The 23,909-nt window shown below is 39.3% G+C and overlaps 1 protein-coding gene across 6 annotated transcripts in view; it reads left to right on the plus strand.

The window, feature by feature from the left end:
• The window catches only part of adgrb1a (adhesion G protein-coupled receptor B1a), a 113,475-nt gene extending 94,848 nt beyond the window's left edge, over positions 1 to 18,627 (plus strand). For 5 of the 6 annotated variants that reach the window (XM_019880070.1, XM_019880069.1, XM_019880071.1 and 2 more), the window contains 7 exons: positions 1,777 to 1,948; positions 3,768 to 3,863; positions 5,119 to 5,158; positions 7,261 to 7,922; positions 11,390 to 11,425; positions 11,632 to 11,790; positions 17,029 to 18,627. In XM_019880070.1, coding sequence (XP_019735629.1) covers positions 1,777 to 1,948; positions 3,768 to 3,863; positions 5,119 to 5,158; positions 7,261 to 7,922; positions 11,390 to 11,425; positions 11,632 to 11,790; positions 17,029 to 17,223 — 1,360 coding nt within the window. In that variant the 3' untranslated portion in view covers positions 17,224 to 18,627. The remainder of the gene's footprint in view (positions 1 to 1,776; positions 1,949 to 3,767; positions 3,864 to 5,118; positions 5,159 to 7,260; positions 7,923 to 11,389; positions 11,426 to 11,631; positions 11,791 to 17,028) is intronic. The other variant, XM_019880074.1, reaches the window with a different exon arrangement.
• Positions 18,628 to 23,909: the final 5,282 nt, after the last annotated feature.

Here is a 23,909-nt window from a genome sequence, read left to right on the forward strand (position 1 = left end):
TATATATATATATATATATATATATATATATAGATAGATAGATAGATAGATAGATAGATAGATAGATAGATAGATATATAAAATATAAGTAAGCAAGCACCTTTTTCCCAGATAACAGTTTGGCACATCTTGATGTGGCTGATGCTATGCTTTGGGACCCGAATCAGTTCACAACTCTGCATCATCAAGCCTTAATGGCTTGAAAATGTTTCCAATGTGACTGAGATCATTTGAATTTGAAGGTGTTTCCAAACTTTTGATTGGTGCTATATGTGTATATCTAACTAATATTGCTGGCTCATCAGCAATCAATCACAGGGCTGACACTTTCAAGATGGCAATTTACTCTCAGCATTGATACTGAGGTAAATAATGAATTTAAATATTTTGATTACTATCTAATGATATGTGATATTCAGTAGATGCAGGTTTTAGACACTGGGAAACACTATGGAGAGAAAAAAAATACACACAAATATGGGGAAAGCATGCAAACACAAAGGCTAAAATTAAAGTTGCTCAGTTCAGCTGCTCTCAAAATAATTTCTCAGGCCTACTTCGAATTGTCATCGAATCGCGATTATAATGATGAAGCACTTTTTGGTTGGGTTGGCTTCATCCAAATAATGACACCCAAATTCCAAATGAGGTCAAGGAATACAAATAATTTAACAAAGCACTTTCGGGCAAAACTGTTCCTTGTCTTCATTAAATTTCTTACGTTTTTTTTTTAGTAAATAGTAAAACGGTAAGACTTAAGGTTCAGTCATCGAGCACGAAAGAAATGATCCAAATTGTTAAACTAATTGGTTGTGTCGTCATCCAACATGTTTTAGGCTTTGAGCCATGCAAGGCAGAGTAAAAAACTGGAGTTCAAATTTGTAATAGCAATGCAGTGACCACTGATCTACTCTTTCTATTTGCATAAGACAGGTCAACCCACTATAAGACTACATGTATTTAGTATGTAAAGTAGCATGAATAAATACTTCTGCAACAACCATTAATCTTCAGATACTTGACATTTTAGGTGACATTGCAAGTGATAGTGATAGTGGCTTCAAGACTTCAATCTAGTAAACCACTTGGTACTGTTTTTTTTCTTCTTCTAAATAGCTGGTTATTATCCATTCCAAGCGTACAGATATCCAGATATGATTATATCAACGTTATGTTGAATAGAAAACGTTGAAAGTAACAAGAAAGTAAACAAATAGGAATGTTTGTGAAAAAAAACAAAACAATTTCAGACACCTCTTTAGACTATGCCTCTGTCCTGCTTGTCCTTCTCTGCTCAGTCTTTTCTGTTCTTCTTTACATTCTGTACCAGCCTGATTATACCCGTTTCCCCTCACTATTCACCATTGTTCTTCCTTCTCATCCCTTTAAAATTATAGTACCTGTATATCTTCTACAGTTTGTCTCAGCATTCTGGAACATACATGCATGGGATATATGTAAATACCAACACATATATTGGAGTATTGGATGTATGGTTTGCCTGTGGTGGTTGTAGTCCAGAGAATGTGTTGTGATGCATTCATGCACTGTTGAAATGGAAGGCTCTAATCATTTATTAATTTTTATATATTTTTTTAAACAAATGAAATTTTCAGGGGAGCTTTGATTTATGCAATGTTAATTTTCGATCATGGGAATTAAGTGTGTTTTGAACATGAATCAAGCTTTTGGAAAACAGTAGATCAAATCATCTGCTTTCTGGCTTATGTTGATGAAAGTACTGTCAGTGACTGCTCTCCTGCTCCCATTCTGCAGGGCCTCACTGTGGAGCTCCTGCGTGGTTTTGCCCCTTCTGGCTCTCACATGGATGTCAGCTGTACTTGCCATCACTGACCGGCGCTCTGCACTATTCCAGATTCTATTTGCTGTCTTTGATTCTATGGAAGGCTTTGTCATTGTAATGGTGCATTGCATCCTACGAAGAGAGGTATTTTGACATCATCATGGCAACAACAATGTCAATTTTCACTGTCCTATTTTTGTTTGTTGTTGTTGGTTTGTGGTTGTTGGGTTTTTTTTCTCAAAATAATTGTGACCGTATTGCTCTTTTAATGGTTCAGGTTCATTGCATTCTCCTACTATGTTGTTAGTCCTAGGAGAATCATTTCTAAAGGTTTTGCACTCATTCCTTCATCACGCTCTTGCTCCCAAATGTCTCATTAGCATTTCGGAGCCATGGGGTGCCCTTTGTCAGGTGCTAAAAATTTTTAGGTCCATCCCCAGCTACCAGACAGCCTATTCGGAAATACGTATTCAGAAGCACACAACTCAAGCCCAGTCACTCCTGATTCTTTGTCATTTAGGTTTGCTTAACAGCATACAGCATCATCGGTAGATGAATGGCAAATTATAAAACTGCTTCTAATATATATACAGTATATCCAGCACACAGAGGTGATTCAGAGATGTATTTATTTTCTAGATTTAAAAAAAAAAAAGATATTTTAACAAAAATCTGCTATACTGATTATGATCCGCCAATGGGAAGCTCATGTCACTTTTAATAGGATGATTGGCCACCCCCCTTTTGTTATCCTATTTAGGATCATGGGTGAGCTGCTGGAGCCTATCCCAGCTCACTCGAGGAGAGAGGCGGGGTACTCCCTGTGCTGGGCAGCAGTCAGTCACAGGCTCATACTGGCAGATCGTATTTCACAGTCACATTATTACATGGGCAATTTAGTTTTCCAATGAAAATGGTAGCAAAAGCATAAATATGTTTGTGGGAGGAAGCCAGAGTAGCCAGCGAGAACATGCAAGCTCAACGCACGCTGATATACAAACCCGGAGTAAGTGCCAACCACATTCTCTACTGTGCGACCAGAGGAATTACCATATTTTATCAAACCGTAAGGCACATTTAAAATCCTTTAATTTTCACAAAAGTCAACAGCGCGCTTTGTAATGCGGTGCACCCTATGAATGTTGTCTTTTCAGTTTGTCGTCTTTAATTCAAATTCCTTCTTATTACATTTGCGTTGTCATTCTCATCTGCATTCCAATGTTATCATGTGTGATAATGTCATTGCGGTCTGTGGGATCAAGAGATAAAGTTATATTCCTTTCGATTTACTTTCACATTCTTGTTTGCGTTCTCGTTTTCCTCTGCATATAAATGCTAACAGGTGCTTAAAAATCACGGAAAATGTCATCCTAATAACCTAATGTTGTGGTTGCCAGATAGACGTAAACTGAGCTCTTCTGGCGGATTTTTTCCAATTTTATAATGTGGGACCGAACCGATGTGAGGTAAACGACACAGCTCACTTCCAATAGCTGGTGGCTTGTTTACAGCTGTTAAACTGTCAACCAAGAGAGCATTTAGCATTAGCCAAAGTGATAACACATCCTATGTATGGTCTGAACCTAGCCTAATAGTGCTGAATCTATCAAATAAACAAATGGTACAATTAGAATAAACTATTTAACATACAATGTTTCATCAAAAACAATGCGCCTTATAACTCGTTTTCTTATGACTGAATTTTGTTTTAATTGGACACATTCATTGATATTGCGGGGAATAATATGATGAGCCGAATTGTTCGTTAAATACTGTTTATTGGTTTCAAAATTTAAAAGGCCGATATAAAATATCAAATTGGACACATAACCTTGAACCTTGAACCTCTTTGGGTTAAAACAGCTAACCATTGAAGTTGGGCTCATTCAGAATTTAGAAAGGATTGACCAGCATTCACATGACACACCAGAAGTAAGGCCAGGAGCTTTATTGTGTTCAACAGGTTCAGGAAGCAGTAAAGTGCCGCGTGGGAGACCGCCAGGAAGATGGTAATGGGGATTCTGGTGGATCTTTCCAGAATGGACATGCTCAGCTTGTGGTATGCTTATGGATTTTTTTTTCTGGAAGCTTTTTTCAAAATGTAACACAAAAAATTATGACAATATTGAATATATAATTATTATTGATGTGGTTTATTGCCACTTCACAATCATTTGACTATTTATCTGTCGGCATGCTTTCCTGCCTGCCTGCCAGCTTGTCTGTCTACAGTTTCTATGGTTGATCTATAATGGATATTTAAAAAAAAAAACATTCCTCTTCATATTCCATTGTTTTAGTTTGTACACGCCGACCACCATTTCAAATGCTTTTGATTAACCCTGAATGAAGTTCAGGTGTTCTAATAGGCTTTTCTTGACAATACGTTATAACATCTTCCAGCACAAGCCATGGTCTACAGAGATCTTCCACAGCATCAGAAGTATCTAATTTAAAGTGTCAGTCAGGAAAAGGGAACAAAATGATTGCCAGTACATTAAATGCTGTACACCCTGGAACATAGCAAAGACAATAATCAAAAAGCGTTGTAAATATGTTACGATATTAACATGACCAAGAACTGGATGTCCCTCCAATATTGATGAAAAGACGAGACGACAACTGGACATTGAGGCTGCCTAAAGGGCGACAGCAACATTAAAGGAGTCTGGCAAGGACTGGTTGTCTAATACATTTTGACAACAATCTCTTGTGTGTTATGGAGCTGGGTAGCAAGATGCAAGCCTTATTTTACAGCCCAAAAAAAAGTTTAAAAAACACACTTGAACTCCCCTAAATGTATGTTTGGCACATAAACAACACTGCTCATCACGAACCTACAGTGAAGCATGGGCAGCTTTGGGGCTGTGTTTTTCTTGGATCTTAGTCATGGTGTGGGGTACATTGGACAGTTTCAAATAAAACTCAGTGTAAGCACATACATTTCAGGCTTCTTCTTTTAGAAAGGAAAAAAAAAGGTCATGAAAAGCCTCCTAGAACAGCGTAATTATTTGGGATTAATCAGAGGCACTTTAAATAACTCCCATTTCACAAGGTGTCTATCTCAGTTGTTTATGTTGACTTCCCTATTCAAATACATTGGAAAAAACAATAATTGAGTTGTACTGGATATAGGTCACATTAATGATAGAAAAAGTGTTTTAATGATTCATCTAGGTATCACTTTTTTATATCACAAAAACCTGACATTTGAACAGGGATGTTCAGACTTTTCATGTCATTTGTATCAGCTCATATGCGTAATTTCTTGTTATTTGTAATCAATTTATATTTTTTTTACATTTTGTTACCAGACTGACTTTGAGAAGGATGTTGATATGGCTTGCAGATCAGGTAAATGGGTTTTGTACATTCAGTTTTGCCCTTTTGAATCATTTTGAAAGATTTTCTCAACTGGATCATTTTCACACTTTTAAATCCTTTTGAAACATTTTCTGAACAGACAAGGCGTGTGTTCACAAATAGTACAAACACATTTTCAGGGCATACCTCCTGGCCTCTTATACAAATATTAAACCGGTGGCACTGAAACCAAAATAATTAGGGATGTCCCGGAACTGGGGTGCGACCACGTTGCTTTCAGCTGATCGGGTAGCGGGGCAAAAAGATCACATTTGGGAAATTTTATAGGTCACAAAGTAACCAAATAATCAAAACCTATTCATATCTTGACAAAAGGAACAGTAATAACTTAATTTTACCTTACACATTTTGTGAATTTTTGCGGGGATAATAGTCAGAGTGCCAGTGGAGCCACACACACGCACAGAGGCACGTCTGCGTGTTCACAATTGTCTCCCTCCACACTAAATCATTAGGCAGTTGGAAAAACAATGGCATGCAAACTATGCAAAAACACTCTGGGTAAGCCAAAAGATACTTCTGAAATAGCCCAAGTCTTCCTTGCCTGTTACAGAGCTGCCTCACTGAACGGCAAACAGGCAGGTTAGCAATTGTGACATGTCCAAACGACGTGACTTTAAATAGAAGTCGAACTTTGAAATCATCCTCTTGCTAGCTCGTTCCATGCTCTTAAGCCAATTTTCCATATTTTCTTAGCCTGGCCTCCATTGCAGCTATTCAAAATAATAATTGCCATTGGATGATGTGGCGGCATTGCAAATTACAGCCCATCAAATGCATATAAACTTTCACACAGATGAAAACTCAGTTTTCCGGTTTAAGCGAGATAGACACCGCCGTTCACCACCAAGACATAAAAATACAGCCCCACCAAGCCGCCAACCGCAAGGTGGGGACCACGACTGACGGGCTGGGGGTTTGGCTGCGGCTAGAGGATGTCTTCATCACGGTCAACACCAGTAGATGTTTCCGTTGGATACGCTTCGCCCTCCTTTTGGAGACCTGGCGACTTTGACCTTGGCGACTTCTCATTCAAAGGAATGAGCCAGGCGAGCGGTGTATGCCGCTCGCTAAAATCTTTACCAGCAGCTTCACTATTTCATCCATTGTTACATAAGAATTTATAAATATGGTTAAGTATTGTTGTAAACCCCGATAGATGTGGACTGTATATACTGTATTTTTATGACTTGATGGTGTCTGGTTTTCTCTCGCTCACTTAAAACATGGAAATGGGCATCTACAGTGCAGTTCCTTGCTGCATCACTTTAGAAATGTATACATACGCCGGCCAATCATATGACAATGTCACGGCCCTGCTCGGCCTGTGTTTTAGAACCATTTGAAAGGTGGAAAGCGGTTCCATTGTAACTGCATGACTCCCAAAAACCGAAATGGAAAGGCGACCACACAGGGTTGAGTCAGGCTGTTTTTGGGTATGGAAAAATAAATGCAAAAAACACTCCAAACTGTAGTTAACAAACTCTATAACTTTATGCAAGCTCTGCTCTGACCACAACCCTATCAAAAATAATAATTTCTAATTCCTCGGCACATCTGGCAACGCCACGACAATAGTCCGCAGCCAATTGTAGCAGATTTTTCTTTTCTTCTACTGTCTCACATTTTCGATCTACCATGAGTGATTTTTCTCAACCTTGTCCATCTTTGTCTAACATGGCCAAAATCTACAGTGCAGAACAGATGTAAGACTTGTTGGACAATTTGTGTTCAAGATAAATACACAGAATATATCTGTGATGCAATATGTATTAGACTTCCTCATTAAAATTATGAGTGTTTTATTGTTTTTGACTACTTAATATCAGAGTGAATAGCTTTTGTCCAGACGCACATAAGAACAGTTTGAATGGAGTCACGAGTTTGGACTCTGGAACAAATTATTTTGATTATAATTGAACAAATTATTTTGATTATAATTGATCTCAAAGGGATATGTCAGAAGCTAATCATCTCAAAAGTCGACGAGCATCACGGGATGGATTGTGTCAAACTTTAGTGTACCTTGAATGAATATTTTCTTTTCGCATCTTTCTTCTCTGCTCATCTAGGCACTATGAAGCACTCCTCCCTCCAGGGTGAGGAAAAGCCCACTTCTGGGGCTGTAACCCTTCAAAGGGGATCTAACTTCAATACAATGCCAGCCAGTATGGCCAAGGTCCATCTCCAGAACATGGCAGACTATACCAGCCACACACTGACTCTACGCAGAGAGAAATGTACCACTAAAGGAATCAGCACTGAGTTGCCAGGTGCCAAATCCATTTACATATGTGACAGTGAGCTCTTTAAGCAGCTAGATGGTGACCTTCCACAAAGGAATGGAGAAGGAAGCAGTTGTGAGGGCACTAGCAAAGCCGCAGGGCTAGTCCTATTACCAGCCAACAACACAGCTACCCTAAGGCCAGCCAAGGGCAAAGAAGAGCAACCAACCAAGTACAACATTAGTGTTGAGCAGCTGCCTCAGACAAGGCTCATCCACCTGGCTAACCCTGTCAGTGGTGAGCCAGTGCTTGGATTCGGACTGAAGAGCTTGCCTGCTGACCAGGTCAGTGTGTCATGTTCAGAGAGAGACTCACCTGCGCACAACCTTCAAAACCTGCCAAGAGACTCTCAAGTGGACAGCAGCACCTGTAATGGAGCAGAATCTGGAAACTCTGTTGTGATGACCAAGAGTGAAACTGTTTCTACACTATCCACAAGCTCCCTGGAGGTGAGTAGACGTACTTCCATAATCTTGACCAAGCAATAAACTGAAAAGACACAGCCTCAAAGTTGTAGCGTATTGTTTTGCGTATTTTTAGCCCTTTATTGGGGAAAAAAATGAATATCTCAAAATTACAGCTAATTCGAAAAAGCCAAAATAATTTTCTGATTTAGCGACATCAAAATACCCTAAAACCGTTGAAACTTATTTTGGAACCAAAATATTTGTTGACCACTGTTATCAGAGAGAATAATATGAATGAATAAAGATTCAAAACATACCAATAACGTGAAAATGCTTTTAAACCCAGGTTAAAGATATGCTTTTCTCACCTACTAGTAATCGCTTCGCAGCCGAGTGTGAAACGTTTGGGATGACAGACATCAGGACGCACAAATCTGAGACCATAGTGCTCAGTCATAAAAGAGTGGATTGCCTTCTCCAGGTCAGGGATGAGATCTTGCTCCAAGTGGACAAATTATCTTCAAGTATCTTGAGGTCTTGTTCATGAGTGAGGGAAGGATAGAGCCACAGGCGGACCGATACAGCGTCGACTGTGATGCGGACTCTCTATGGGTCTGTCGTGGTATAATGAAGGAGGTGAGCCGAAAGTCAAATCCCTCAATTTACCAATCGATCTACATTCCTACTCTTACATATGGCCACGAGCGGAGGGTTGTACTGAAAAAAGGAGATTCTGAATACAAGCGGCCGAAATGAGTTTCCTATGCAGCGTGTCCTTTGGAGATAGGGTGACAAGCTCAGTTATCTCGGGGGTACTCAGAGTGGAACCGCTGCTTCTCCATGTCGAGAGACGCCAGATGAGGTGGTTTGGGCATCTGGTTAGGATGCCTCCTGGACCCCTCTTTTGTGAGGTGTTCTGGGCATGTCCCACTGGCAGAAGGCCTTGGGAACGATCCAGGACAAGCTGGAGAAACTGTGACTCCCGGTTGGCCTGGGAATGCCTTCGGATCCCCGGGAAGAGCTGGAGAAAGTGGCTCGGGAGAGGGAAACGTGTCTCTGTGTGTGTGTGTGTGTGTGTGTGTGTGTGTGTGTGTGTGTGTGTGTGTGTGTGTGTGTGTGTGTGCGCGTGCGTGCGTTATACATACACACACACACATATATATATACACACACACACACACACACACACACACACACGGGATTTTAACATTGATTTGTTTGTTAAATCTGAATGGACATTAAAAAAAACTGACTTTATGAATACAATGTATAGCAAGTCTGAAACCTAGTAGAATAACACTTTATTATTTTATACAATTTGTTGAGAACATATTTATAAATAAAATTGACTATAAAATGGAAGGTGATCTTCTTATTACCAATATAAGTGACCATCTCCCTGTCTTTGCATTTTTTTCATCATGATTTTGATTAAAAAAAACAAAACAAACAAAGTTAACAACTCATATCAGAAATAAGACAAAGAACACAATGTTCCTTTGCTGCTTTTAAGTTAGACCGAGCAAATCCAAACTGGTCAGAGGTTTATTCAAACGAAGACCCAAATATTGCGTATGATGCAGTTCAGTCCACTATAGTCTCTTTATATGCTAAACATTGTCCATTAACTAAAGTCACCAGGAAGTATAAAGTCTTAAGTAAGACGTGGATAACGAAAGGTATAGAGAATGCATGTAAAAAGAAAAACATTTAACGTAAAACATTTATAAAATTGAGAACTAAAGACGCTGAAAGAAAGTATAAGACCTATAAAAATACATTAGTTAATATTATAAGAATAAGTAAGAGAGATCGTTATCAAGCATTATTAGAGCAGAACAAAAGCAACACCCAAGAATGGAAATTACTAAATCATGTAATCAAAAATAGCTCTAAAAAAAGTAGACGATCCAGAATACTTCATAAAAGACACAAATACTGTTGTTGATAAAACTGCAGAAATAGCGTATTTTCTCAATATCGGTTGTAACCTAGCAAAAGAAATTCCTGAGCCAATAAACACGTTTGGAATGGATCAATATAGAAAAAAGAACTCCTCCAGCATGTTCCTGTCAAAATGTTCAAAAAAAAAGAAAAGTCCACGGATTGTTTTAATATTAATATGACATTTGTCAAAATATTGTAGAACATGTAGCGCGACCTTTCAAATACATATGGAACTTGTCATTCAAAGCTGGTGTCTTTCCAACAAAAATGCATATTATGTATGCATAAGCGTAAATGCATTTGTATACTATAAATACGATAAATATATACTATAAATCATAGGCCTATATGTTGACTTTTTTCCTTTTCTCAGATTGAGATCAACTAAATGAATGACCTATTATTATATTAATATCAAACAAGTTAAAATTCACAAAGGACAAGGGGTAGGACTAGATTGATGTTTTACTTTTTCCTACTTCCTTTGAACATCTAAATTGTGCTGAATGATGACATTTTTTCTTTTAAGTTTTTTTTAACTTCCCTTGACTCCCTGCCAAATTTCTGTTATATGTTTGTATGTTCAATAAACAAACAAACAAAAACAAGTGACAACACAAGATGCTGGCAGTGTGTCACCTTAATCGGATCAAACTGGAACATTTCCGTCCATTTAAATATAGCCTCTGTTCATGGGAATATTATAACCATGAGACTTTTCATTGTATTAACCAGCATTACCCAGATTTTAAGACAAATGCGTAGGATTTGTGTATTGTACATGTGTCAAAGTTATTTTTGGTAGGTTACACATTTTTTTGTCTCATCACATAATATGCACTTTGATGTTTTTTTTTGTTTTGTTTTGTTTTTTTTTTTAATCCATTCATCAGTTTGATACATTTCACACATTTTCCAGTTACTGCTTTACTGATGCCTTAAATTCGACATCAGTCATTTCATGGGCGAACGAAACTGCATCCAAAAACGTAGGTTGCTGCTTTACTGATGCCTTAAATTTGACATCAGTCATCTTATTTCATGGGCGAACGAAACTGCATCCAAAAACGTAAGCAAGGATGAACATAAGAAAACCCTTGGCGGTGAAACAGTTCGAGTTTAGTCCAGTTTATAGTGCTGACTGCAGTCGCAAGATGTGGCAGTGCAGTGAGCAGCACACAGTGGCCCCAACATCTGTCTGCTGGTGTCTTTTCACTTCAGGGCAAAACACACTTCCATAATGGCGTGTGAAGCAGCAGTTGCCAGAGCAACTGGGCAGCCTGAAGGTCAGGTTTTCCCCTCACTATTCAGTGACAGCTGACTTAAAGGTCATTCGGTCACAATCTGTTAAATGCAAGCTTTTGCCAACGGGGCTGGAATGACCAGCGACAAACCTAGTTTTCTCCCTTTGCCATCACTGCGCTCCTATGAGTCGCAGAAAATCCCTTATTGAGTTTCCACCAGACTGAAATGTATTGAGGATACTCAAGCATTTGTCTTCTCAAGTGGCGCATAATATCATTATAAGTCATTAATCTGTCTGTATCATCTCCTCCCACCAGAGGCGAAAATCACGCTATGCAGAGCTTGACTTTGAGGTAATTTTAGTCTCTTTTATTCATACAAAGAGCTTCGATTTGTCTGTTTAGTATCATAATCTGTTGATGTTTGCAAACATTTGTTATTCACTGTTAGGTATGGAACGTAATTAGAGAGATTAGAGATGACTAAGAAGAGGCCAAAGTGGAATTGATGGGCGTTTGTGCTATTTCCCTTGTGCGTAATGTACAATCTTCTTGTGTAGAAGATAATGCACACCCGGAAACGCCACCAGGACATGTTTCAGGACCTGAACAGGAAGATTCACAGTGCAGACATGGATGTAGACTCTTCACCTGTTGATGCCAAAGCTACTAAAAGATGGAGCGTGTCCTCTGCCGGCAGCGACAAGACCAACATAAGTGTAAAGAGTTTGACTTTATTCTGTTCTACACCCCACCCCTCTAACAATGTTCTCCTTTCACCTAATACAAGTGAAAATCTGAAACGTGGGTGGAGTTTTCTCTTGTAGTCAGATTCAGTGAGTTTTCACGTCAACTCAATTGATTAGTTTGCTGTTGAGGAACTTTACAGGCCCACACAAAGCTCTGACCGCAAACTGGATGATTGTGCTGTTATCCCATCTGTCATTTTTTTCTGGTTCACCCCGCCCCCCCCCCCTTGCAAGTGTTTATCATTGTCATTTTAACTTATTTGTTCCCATCCTGTAAGAAAACATCGACTGCATGTTGATTATAATTATGTGTGTTATTATCCCTGGGGTGGGGAGATCAAGTTTCCTTTCATGCGAGTAGAAATGATTGGAATTGCAACCATGTTTTGAAAAGTAATCTGTCATCTTCATTGCACTTTAGAATTTCATTATTAAGGGTAAACAACACCAGTTCTATGTGTACTGTCGTGGAATTATGGACAGACGGGAAAATAAGTGCAAGGAGGCAAGGGGTGTCACCCATTAAAATTTGTACGGTGACCATTTAATAGTAATAATCAATATTAATATTATTATTACATAGGCCAGTGAAAAGTTCCGAGGGAACCTTCATCCGGTCCTTTTTATCTTTAATGTCCACTAATCGTAATTACCAGAAGACTGTATATTGTCTGTTGAACTATTTAATGCAGGGGTCACCAACGTGGTGCCCACGGTCGCCAGGTAGCCCACCAAGGACCACATCAGTTGTCCATGGGGCTGTTCTAAAAATAGGTCAGGACACAATGATTTTCTGGAAATGTTATGTAAGTTATCTATTGAAAACATGAACAATCGAAGAGATTTATTGAAATGTGTAGCATATTGCTATTTATCTGTTTCCTAATTATTGTGAGAAATAATTAACACGATCAGTGTCTTGGCATGAAAGAATGTCATAATTTGGGCTGTTACTGTCCCACGGATTATTCAGTCGATTACTCGGTGGGTTAATCGCCCTGCCTCTTATTTCAAGGCAAAAATTTTTGGTCAATCAATTCCATGCGGTCTGCCAAGTCCATGAGACTCCACGGTCTTAACTGGTTTCAACTAGAAATGTGCGCAAGTGTATAAATAGATAGGAAGATGTGCAGAGACTGGAGAAAAGGTCACCGCAACATCACATCCTAGCTCCAGTCAGCGATCTACTACTGTGCCAAAGATGCCTAATCTAACACGAGATAAAACAGCTGCCAAGCTCGAACAGTCCTATTTGTGTTGACTGATGAAGCCTGCCCAGATCTGAGGTGAAACGTCTTTTAAGACAATTGATTCAATGCCCTGAAAATAGTCATACCGTTTAATAGGAGGTCATTCCAAAGGGATGGGCTGGCAATGGAAAAGTCTCTAACCCAGGGGTCCCCAACCACCGTTCCCCGGATCGATACCGGATTGCGACCCATTTGGTACCGGGCCGCACAGAGACAGACCAAGATCTTTTTTTTGTTTGTTTTGTTTTTGTTTTTGCTGGGCAACAGTCAAACACACCACCCCCATCCAATACCACCCAGCCCTTACCTTCCAAATGGCAATATAAATAGGGCTGGGTGATTATAAGATTGTGATTTGTGATATTACGTGACCAGTGGCCAGCTGTGGGCATATTTACGCCATTATGGCCATTTATGCCGGAAATATGTGCAAATTTAGCGGATCGAAGTCCCCATTCCAACATTGGTTTGCAAGTTGAAGTAAAAAGAATCTGCCAATAGATGAAAGAAGAAGCAGTACACAGAAAGTAATAGTAACAAATTAATGACACGTACCGGTAGATCTAAACGCGCAGCTGATGAGTGGCCATGACTTCCAAAAATGAAACTGCTTTGACAAGAGCAGTTCCTCCCCTGGCTGTATCTCCAGAGCGACGTGGTGGAGGACACTGTTGTGCGTGGGATGTTGTCAAAAACAAGACAATAAAACAAACCTGTTGAAGTATTTGAACAAGTAGCACCCAAGTGACCAAGTGGAAAGCATGAAAATGCGAGTTTGCACAGCCTGACCACGTAAACATTAGCAGTTCAGTCACTCATAACTTGCCGGCAACTACCGGATGAAAGCAGAAATCAATTGTGTCATCTTTTGATTCATCATGTTTGCAAGTAGCAATGATGCCAATGCGTCTATAGGATCATAACTTAAAAATTATAATGTTTACATTTAAAATATATTCATTATTCGTGATTGGTCCATTTTTTAATGAGTTTACTTTGTTATTTTATGTATTCTACATGTGCTGTACTGTTGAATACAACTGTTTGAAAGGAATGAAAAAAGTGTTAGTAAAATGTTTAATTACTCTATAATTATCTTTGTTGTCAATACCATTGCTTTAAAATTGAAATGCGATGGGGAAAAAAAATGGTTGCCGGTCCACGAACAGCTTGTACATAACTCACCTGGTCCATGACACAAAAAAGGTCCACTTAGACCGACAGTACCCGGTACTCCGGATATAACGTGCAGTTCCCAAATGATCTTATTGATTAAGACGAAAAACACCAACCATATCTGACCCTATGTAAGTAAATGGCCAGTCACAGGCGGACTTGCTAGTATGTTTCAGCTAGTTGTGATGCTGCATCCCTGAGTACTTTGAGGGCTGATCTATCACCTCCAGGATTTTTTTGCGAGACAATAGAATTCATTGTTCCCTTCATCATAGCAAGTCGTCCGTGTGCTGAAAGAGCAAATTAGCACTCTGCCACCACCCTGTTTCATTTTCGAAGATGCTCTTTTTGTCAAATATAGTGTTATTTTACACCAACTGTAATGGTGAGACAAGCCATTTTCTTTTCTTCGTCTTTTTTTTTTTTTATACTTGGAACACTGCCATGGATGCCATTTTTGCCCACTTTCTTTTGGTTGAGTCATGATGACTGACCTTAACTGAGGCCAGTGAGGCCTGCAGTTCTTTGGATGTCATTCTGGATTCTTTTGTGACCTGCTGGATGAGTCATTGTTGCACCTTTGGAATCATTTAAGTCGATTATTCCCGGGAAGGTTCACCACTGTTCTGAGTGTGGTTTGCTGGAATCCCCAAAGCCTTTGGAAAGGTCTTTGAAATCTTTTCCAGACTGACTGGCTTGAGATCACTCACTTCGGTCTGCGTGTTGCCACTCTAATTGAACTGTGGTTAAATATAGTTAACTTGTGATTGAACGGCATTGGGGGTTTAGGTGAGGAAGACATGAGAGAAAAGGTGGGTGGATGTTCATAGGAAAGAAGTTGGTGATTTGCTGAGGTTATTGGTTATTGGTTGCTTTGAATGTGAGGAGCAGGATTTCATCAATAATGCGGTGAGTAATTTGCAAATTAAGTTGCTGTAAAAACAGTCGTGACCGGTGTGAGGGGACCTTGAGAGTGTGCAATCTGAGTTTGTTCTGCTAGATTCAATGGGTAAATCAGTGAGAAGCGAGTGACAGTAATCAAGAGTGCATGTGACTAATGTATGGTAATATTGTTTAGTGAGAGTGTTGGGTTTGTAGATTTTTTTTTTTTAACTATGAAGCTAAAAACTATAAAAGTTCAATTGAAAGGAGGTCCATTAAGATATCATTGGTTTCAATTTGTTACGTCGGGGTTTACAATGTCAAATCTCAAAGACCTCAATCCAAGGTAAGTGGGAAAAAATGTTTTGAATCTGGATTTAAAAGCATTTACACTCTGGGCTGACTTCACTGCTATTGGCAGCGTCCATCTGCATCTAGCATAACAACTAAATGCAGCTTCGACATGTTTACTTTAAAATCCGGGCTCCCTGAATTTTTCCAAGACTGCAGAACCCCTACTGGGTTTATATCCAATTAGCATTAATTTGACGTATACATGACTCAAACAATTCAGTGATTTATAGACAAGTAGCAGAATTTTTAAATCTGTTCTACAGCTCCTTGTGAGCTAGTGTAAAGCCTTTAGAACTGGAGTGGTATGATATGATCTCTTTGCTCTGGTCAGAACCCAAGCTAAAGCGTTTTGAATGAGCTGCAGCTCATCCAATACACTTTTCAATACAATAATCAATTCTACTGGAGATAAAAGCATGGATATGTTTCTCCTGGTCTGCTCGAGCGCAATAGAGTGACAGTTATTTGCGCTAGACAGTGACACGGCACATTAATTGAACTGCTGTCATTTGGAGACACAATGATGAATATAGCTGTGATTTGCATAACAATGTTAGCCAACTTTGGCTTTCTGAAGCGTTTGACCCAAAGATAACATACTGTAGACAAACTGAAAAAAGGGGGTCCAAGGACTGACTCTTGAGGGACCCCACATTTCATGGCCATTTGATCAGATTCAAATGGCGGATTTCCAGTATCTTGAGGGCTTGTTCATGACTGAAGAAAGAATGAAACGAGAGATCGACAGGCGCATCGGTGCAGCCTCTGCAGTGATGCGGACTTTGTATCGGTCTGTCATGGTGAAAAGGGCATTGATCCACGAGGCGAAGCTCTCAATTTACCGGTCGATCCACATTCCTACCCTCGCCTGTGGTCATGAACTGTGAGTTGTGACTGAAAGAACAAGATCCCTGATCCTTAGGATGTCCAGGCTCTCACCTCGAGATAAAGTGAGAAGTTTGGTCATCTGGGAAGAACTCAGACTCCAGCCACTGCCACTGCTCCTCCGCATTGAGAGGAGCCATCAGGGGCGGCCGGGGCATCTGTTTAGGATTCCCCCTTGATGCCTTCCTGGTGAGGTGTTCTGGGCACGTCCCATTGGGAGTAGGCCCTGGGGAAGACCTAGGACATTTTGGAGGGACTCTGTCAATCTTCCTCGGCTGGAATACCAGAATTTGGTCGACTCCATGAAACACAGATTTCAAGCAGCTCTCAGGAACTGTTGTATACTGTACAATTAAATGTCACTTCAGTGATTTGGCAGGAAAATAAGAGAACTATTTTTTAGTTGATACCTTCAACGTTCAGGTTAAAAAAAAACAGCTCTGTAGCTGTTTTCCACCTCTTCACGGGAATGTTACTATTTTTTCCCTCTTTTGTATTTTGAAATTAAAACTTTTCCATGTATGGAAATAAAACCTACAATGGAATTTTGTTGGCGGATTTGTGCTCTGTTGATCACATTCCACACAACTGTATGTCTCCAGAAAATACTACTACATAATAACAATAATAATTAGCAAATGTGTTCTCTTTCTGTTATTAGGATAAGCAGCAGACTCCAAGTAAGAGGATGTGGGAGGGCATCCAAAAGACCCACTCACCTCCATCTTGGGGAAGAAAAGACCTGGCAACAGCAGTGACCTCCCCTTTGGAGATGCAGACGGTGGAGTGGGAGAAGACAAGTGCAACTATTCCTTTGGTAGGCCAGGATATCATGGACCTGCAAACGGAGGTGTGATAAATAAGCCGTATTTCCTCGCATCACCTTTCACTTCACTCTTGGACAAATAAGGAACATGTCACATGTACTGGATGAGTTCCACGGCAAATGTGAGGAAAAAGGAGAGTACAAAAGACAATAAATGCAGGACATTAGCATACGAGAACTGCTGTCATGATGTCTTTGTATGTTGTTTCATTTAATGTTTTGACCGTGTTTTCATCAGACATGAACTGCCTCCCTGAATATGGACATGAGTACCAAACTGCTTACGGGGGAGACAGTTTGGTCGGAGATTTAGTGACTCCATAGTGTATCATACACAAAGGCTATGACTTGTTGTCGAGTATGTATTTAATGGTTGTAATGTAATTAGTCATGTCTTCTTTCTATCCATTCAGTCTTACTGCATCACTGTTGCACTCTCTTTCTCCAAATCAGCACTGCTGTTTTACATGGCTCAAAAGTTTTTCCTCAACGTCAGTGATAAATTGAAACATCAAGAATAGTTCGAGGACAGACTGCCAAGCGCCCGCTGCTATGCTCCTTAAGTCAATCCCTTCGCCTGCACAAATCACCCATATCCTTCTGGCTCCGACATTTTTTTTCCACACTGGCACGGTTGGCACCGGTGAGACAAGTTGAAGGGGAATGTGGATGAAAACAAAATCAAGCGTCCAAAAGGAGAATTGCCTTCTCCTCGAATGACTCCTCTGAAATTCTTGCAGGCTTTGACATCTAATTTTGGGCTTCGACCACAATTCCACCCCTGAGGATCGGGGATAGCTCACATCTACTCGGTCAGTACATCCAACTGTGTGGCATTTGTTGACAACGACAAGCAGGCAGGCTTCGTGTTGCTAAAATTCCATTTTTAAAATTGGTATGAAAAAGGAATATCAATGTTGAATAATTAAAGATATGTATGTGACTCAAGATATAAATATACAGTATACCGTATGTTGTGATACATAAATGGAACATGAAAGCACAAGGCTCATTTGGAGTCATGATGTACAGCATTGTAATTATATGACAGAGTTCTACAGAGTGGATTTCAGCGTTTAAATATATTTCATACTCTGCTTTTGAAGAGTCATTATTAAATATCAAAAGAAGTATTATGATATCCTTCTTCTCCCTTTCCTGTCTTTTCAGGATACTGGACTATATGCGTGTTCTGTATCACAATGTAACCTGCGTGTTTTTATACCACAACCATTTACTCTTGGATCTCCTCACTGTTGTCCCCTGTTCTCGAATCTGCTCGATCGCCAGCCTTTCTCACAGAGCCCTCACACCTCTCCTAACTTGCCTTTTTATTTTATCTGGGGTCATCTGTTTGTTAATGTACAGTTTTCAGAGCACAAAGTGAATGTGTCTTATTTCTAATTAAAAAATATATATATATATGTACTTTAACCAAAGCAGGCATCGTGAATTTAGTTCTCAGTGTTGTTAGAGAAATACTGTTTTTTTATTCTCTTTTTTCTTCGAGTGTGACAATAGAAATGTGTGTATTGATGTACTGTGCATGTATTTGGTACATATTCGGTACAGTATGTATATTTAAATCAAAAAGCCAGCGAGCTATACCTTTTTGTAATAGCTGTATAAAGGCAAACATAAGAAGCGGTTTGCAAAAATGTTAAGGACGAGAACAACATAATTCACTCTAAAGTACTGTAATTACCACACACCGGTGTGGTTACTACGCTCAGTGCAACATTTCAAAAGAAAAAAAATGCACAGTAGAAGAACAAAAGAGATGGTCTGATAAAAACTAAATTTAGCAGAATTTTAAAGTATAAGGGGCACCCTTCTATCATCAGCTGCTTCTCTCGCCTCTCGTTTACCATTTCACAGGTTCTCCTCAACTCACTTAGAATCACTGTCTGTCATGCACATGTGAAAAGCTCTGTATAGTGCCATTGCCGTTTTTATGACATTTCAACAGTTTAAATTGGAAATCAAGTAAAAAATGTTTATTTTTTTTACTATTATGTGTTCCATGCACCCCCATTAATCGAAACACTGTATTTTGATTATCATTGGATTTGTGAATTATGAATTTAGCACCAAAATCCACCGTTTTTTTTGTTGTTGTTGTTGTTTTAAATCTATTTCAGGGGGCGGCCATTTTGCCACTTGCCGTCCACTGAAAATGACATCAAAGTGCCTGGGGGTACATCACATGACCAAACCCCCAAAAACAGGTGAGCCCTTAGGCCACAGACTTATGTATGATGAATTAACCCCTGATGGCTGGCGCCAGAGGGCAGGCATCTTACATTGCCACTTCTGTTCATTTTTCATTGGAAACAATGTTATCAATTTGTGCACATTTTTTCCTGATGGCCTTTATTTCATATCATTGTTCTGAAAACAATGTAGGCGAATCTATGAGTAGCAATCAGTGATATCCCCTATTAGAGAACATTTATCATCACATTTTTAACAATGAAATGTGCATGTAGCACTTCTCCCAGACTTATTGGTCCAACCGTTTGCCACTCACTGTGGCATTTAGCTGTTAAAACAGAAAATGGCATGAAAACGCCACCGAGAAATCAATATATTCCAGTTTGCCACACTTAGTGAGATAAGATGGCTGCCGGTGGCTTCACGTCTTGCTACGGCGAGTACGCATTATTGTTAGTCTATCATAATAGAAGTCTGTGCCTTCGTCACTGTGATATTATTTTCAGTCGACAGCAAGTAGCAAAGTGGTTGCCCTCTGCAATGGATAATAATGGTGGAATTTATTGCTCAATTTATATTCCAAGAACGGAATATTAATCAGAATGCCGTGTTGGCGCATAAAATATATTGTAAACAAAATTTTGACTTGGCTTCAACAGGACAATGGTGTCAAGCTGATGATCAATTAAGCGTATTAACGTGCATAGAATTACTATAGAGGCATTTTAACTATCACGGTGGCTACCCTGAGTGAAAGACTGGCCATCCATCGGCCAGTCCTTGTAAAAAAATATTGTTTTCAGATTCACTGTGGCACATAAGTATATTTGTGTGGCCATTTATTACAAAACAGTCAACGGGCTTCAGAGGTCCATAGTTCAAAAGATTGGCAAAATCCTCGTTAAAAGTGCGTTTGATGGCTTGGACCAGCGGCCGTTCTGATGGATACCGGACATGCGATGATGCAGTGGAAACACATCGGGGACAAACTTTACTGCTCTATCCTGCACACAGGTGAGTATGCCAGTCTGTAATTGTGGGGATTTTGAATGACATGCAGTACTGTAGTATAATATTAAAATATTGAAGTGAGTTAATTTTTGTGAAAACTTAGAAATGAGTTTTTGTATTTAATGATGGTTTGCTGTTCAGCAGTTTTATGCCATCTCTGAATGGAAGACCTTTGCACAAGAAAAAAAAAAATCAGGTGGTAATTTTTTGTTCGAATTTGCTGTTCAATTTTGCCCCCCACCCTCCCCCACTAGGGGTGATGAATAAGTTCGGCACAATCCATCGTTGTCATTGCCCATCCCTTTTATACATTTTCAGATGAGGTGAAGGACCTTCGAATCAAACCACAAGATTGATCGTCACCGTCAGCAGATTTTAACGAGTAATTTCACCTTTTTTTATGTCAGTGGAGCAACTGACAGGCGAAAGCAATGGTATTTTTTGTAGTTACGATAGTGGAATGTCCGAACAGGCTGCTATATTGGCCTCTTGTACAATACTTTACAGATACTGGGTAATACACACAACCAGTGTAAAAGTGAGTTCCTATGTGTCTACATGGCAAACCTCATAGATCAGAGGTAGCCGACCTTTTGAACCTGAGAATCAACTCTTGTCTACTGTTCAATGATTTTCATTTATCGCACAATAGTTAGGAAAGAGATAAATATCAAGATTCAGAGATTTCTGTAAATTCGATGGCAGTTGTCGGCTAACTGGTGTCCACTGGTGACCCCTGTCAGAGACACTTGCCACAAAGCCAATGTGCCCAAGAACCGAAACCTGAGATGTACAAAAAAATGCACACACGTGCAAATGCACAGCTTGAATCCAAAATAACATGCATTCATTTCATGCTGACTGAGTTTTTATTTGATGAATCTTTTGAAATCAATTTGTTTTATAATTGAATACTCCACACTGTCTTTTTATGCCAGATCATTATGGCAGTGTTTCCTTTCATACTTCACTGAACAATTACTATTTGTTCCTACGTCAAGTTTACATGCGAGTCAACTAAATAAATGAATAAATAAACCCAAGTGCTTAAAATGATAAAGTTAAGTAACGCTACATAAAATAAGGTTCATTTTTTTCAGTAATTACTTAAGCAGTGAGTGGGCTGCAAAATTTGTGAGCAGCAAGGTGGGTAACGGTTAACAAATCTATCTTTCAGTTTTGTGTGTGAATTATTTGTGTGGAGTTTGAACGTTCTCTACGTAATAGCGTTGTTGCTGTAAAGTTTTTCTCCAGGTACTTTGGCTGCACATTCCAAACCCATAAATTCACTGAAGACTGTACATAGGTGTGAATGTGAGTGTGAATGGCCTCTTGTCTGTTAATGCCCTGTGATTGGCTGGTGGCCAATGCAGTGTGCATTATCTAAAGTCAGCTGGGATTGGCGTTTACACAGTAGAAATAAGAAATGAAAATGAATGGATAGATTTTTATTTGTCATTTAGTAAGACATTCCTATAACCCTGACAACAGACGGCGCAGAGATCTAAATCAAGTGTAACAACTGCAAACTGGTTAAATATGACCAAACAAAATCAAATACATCTGAACATTTCACGAGAGCTCAAATTGTTATATCAGTTTTTACAAGACTCGCAAATCTAATCTTTGCACCAACTCACTTTAAACTCACTTCCTCGCCGCAGTGACATGTAAACAGTCATGAGATTCTTTGAAATGTTCCTTTTTATTTTTGAGGGACACTGCTGAAAAAACCGAAGGCATGTTTAATGTGATTTCCCATTCTGATTGGTGGTTGTGAGATTTTGGCCAGTGGACACAGCCTGAGAAGTGCATGTGTTATAAGATGAGCATAAAAGCTAATAGCTGATAGAATATGTAGAAATAAATAGGAATGCAATAAAATGGGTGAGAGGACAAGCAGAGAAGACATTTTATAAAAAGGCAAATGCTTGATTTTCAATGAGTCAACATATCTGTTTTGCTCCAGATTGTGTTGGCCAGGAGATTTATGAGATGGCATTGAGACAGGAAATTACATACGTGATGCCACAGTGAAAACAGGGAGATGAAAAAAATGAGACCTTAGACATTTTTAAATTAAAGCAGAATGTATTTTATATGAACTGATATGGATCCACACCGGTGTTCTCGTTAGATCACCATAATAAGCATTGAGTGGGGAAAGAGCTCCCACTGCAAATTGCTGGATTGGTCATAGACGGTTTTAATGTTATGGAAGGTCTATTTTGCACAAGCCAAAAGACTGATGGTTGAAAATGGGTGTCAACTAAACAGCTCGTGAGATTTCGGTTTTCTTATATATTCTCTCTCTTTTCCTCTCCTGTTCTCATATATCTTGAGTCTCATAATTTCATTTCACAGTATGTGTTTTTGCTAGCTCGATAAATCATTGATATAGTGAAGTGCAAGGCCTTGTACCATAATGTGTGGACAATTAGGTGTAGCCTCTTTATAATTAATGCTGGAAATGCATTTTCAGTGAGGTCTGACTGGATTCGGTGTGATTTTTCCCACTCATAGCTGCCTTTTCTGTGGTACCGGTAATTCAATTTATAATATCTCAACGTCATTTTTAAAATCACAAATCACTTTACCCTTAAAGTGTATATAAGAAATGGTGAAGCAAGACAAGAGGGATAGTATTCTGAGCAGTTGCAGGCTGATGCCATGCTGATGGCTTGAACCTCCCCAGTTGAATGAGCACTCTTCTCCTTTGACATCATAAAGATGACATAGTGTGGGTCGTCTATCAAGAATCCTACTTTGCATGTTCTCAAAATATTTTAGTTTGACATGCAAATAAAAATTTGTTTTTTTTTTTCCAGGAATTGAGAATTTCTTGTTTGGACTGATTTGACAAGAACAGGCCCTTTGGAGATTTCAATATCCCAAGTGCCTTGCGAATGTGTCCACGCTCGGCTATTTCATACCAAAGTCACGTTTTTCACAGAAAAACGGTTCAATCTAATTTCATTGGGTTCTATGCAGCTCTAGTAGAGAATAGTATCTCCATACAGTACATGCTGCAGTTGTTTTGTTGTTTTTGGTTTTTGTTGAAAAGGGCTCATAGTCAGGCATTACACGGACCAAGATAACTGGGAAAAAAAAAGGCTGAAGTCTTTCTCTCTAGAATCTTTTCTACGTCCAGTGAGCACATCTCGGGATGTGATATTATCATAAATACTGTCTACATATATTTTATCATGTCCAATAAATTGCTTAAGGGGTTACACAGATTTCTGACAGGGCTATAATACCCACTGGTCCTTGTTTAGCACCTCCCCTGCCTCTGATGCTGATTTGAAAAACACACCAACTTTGTTTATGCAAAACCCTGAATATTTTATTATTATTATTTTAACGGTATTGCATGTTATATTTAGTGACAATCCAAATGGATCTTATAGCACATCTCCATTGTGCTCAGCAAGTATTGAGAGACACTTTGGATTATGGCCGCAAAGCTTTTGCTGTAAAGGCTCTCAAAG

This window comes from Hippocampus comes, unplaced genomic scaffold (assembly GCF_001891065.2).
Source record: "Hippocampus comes isolate QL1 unplaced genomic scaffold, H_comes_QL1_v1.1 scaffold135, whole genome shotgun sequence".
Classification (NCBI taxonomy): Eukaryota; Metazoa; Chordata; class Actinopteri; order Syngnathiformes; family Syngnathidae; genus Hippocampus; species Hippocampus comes.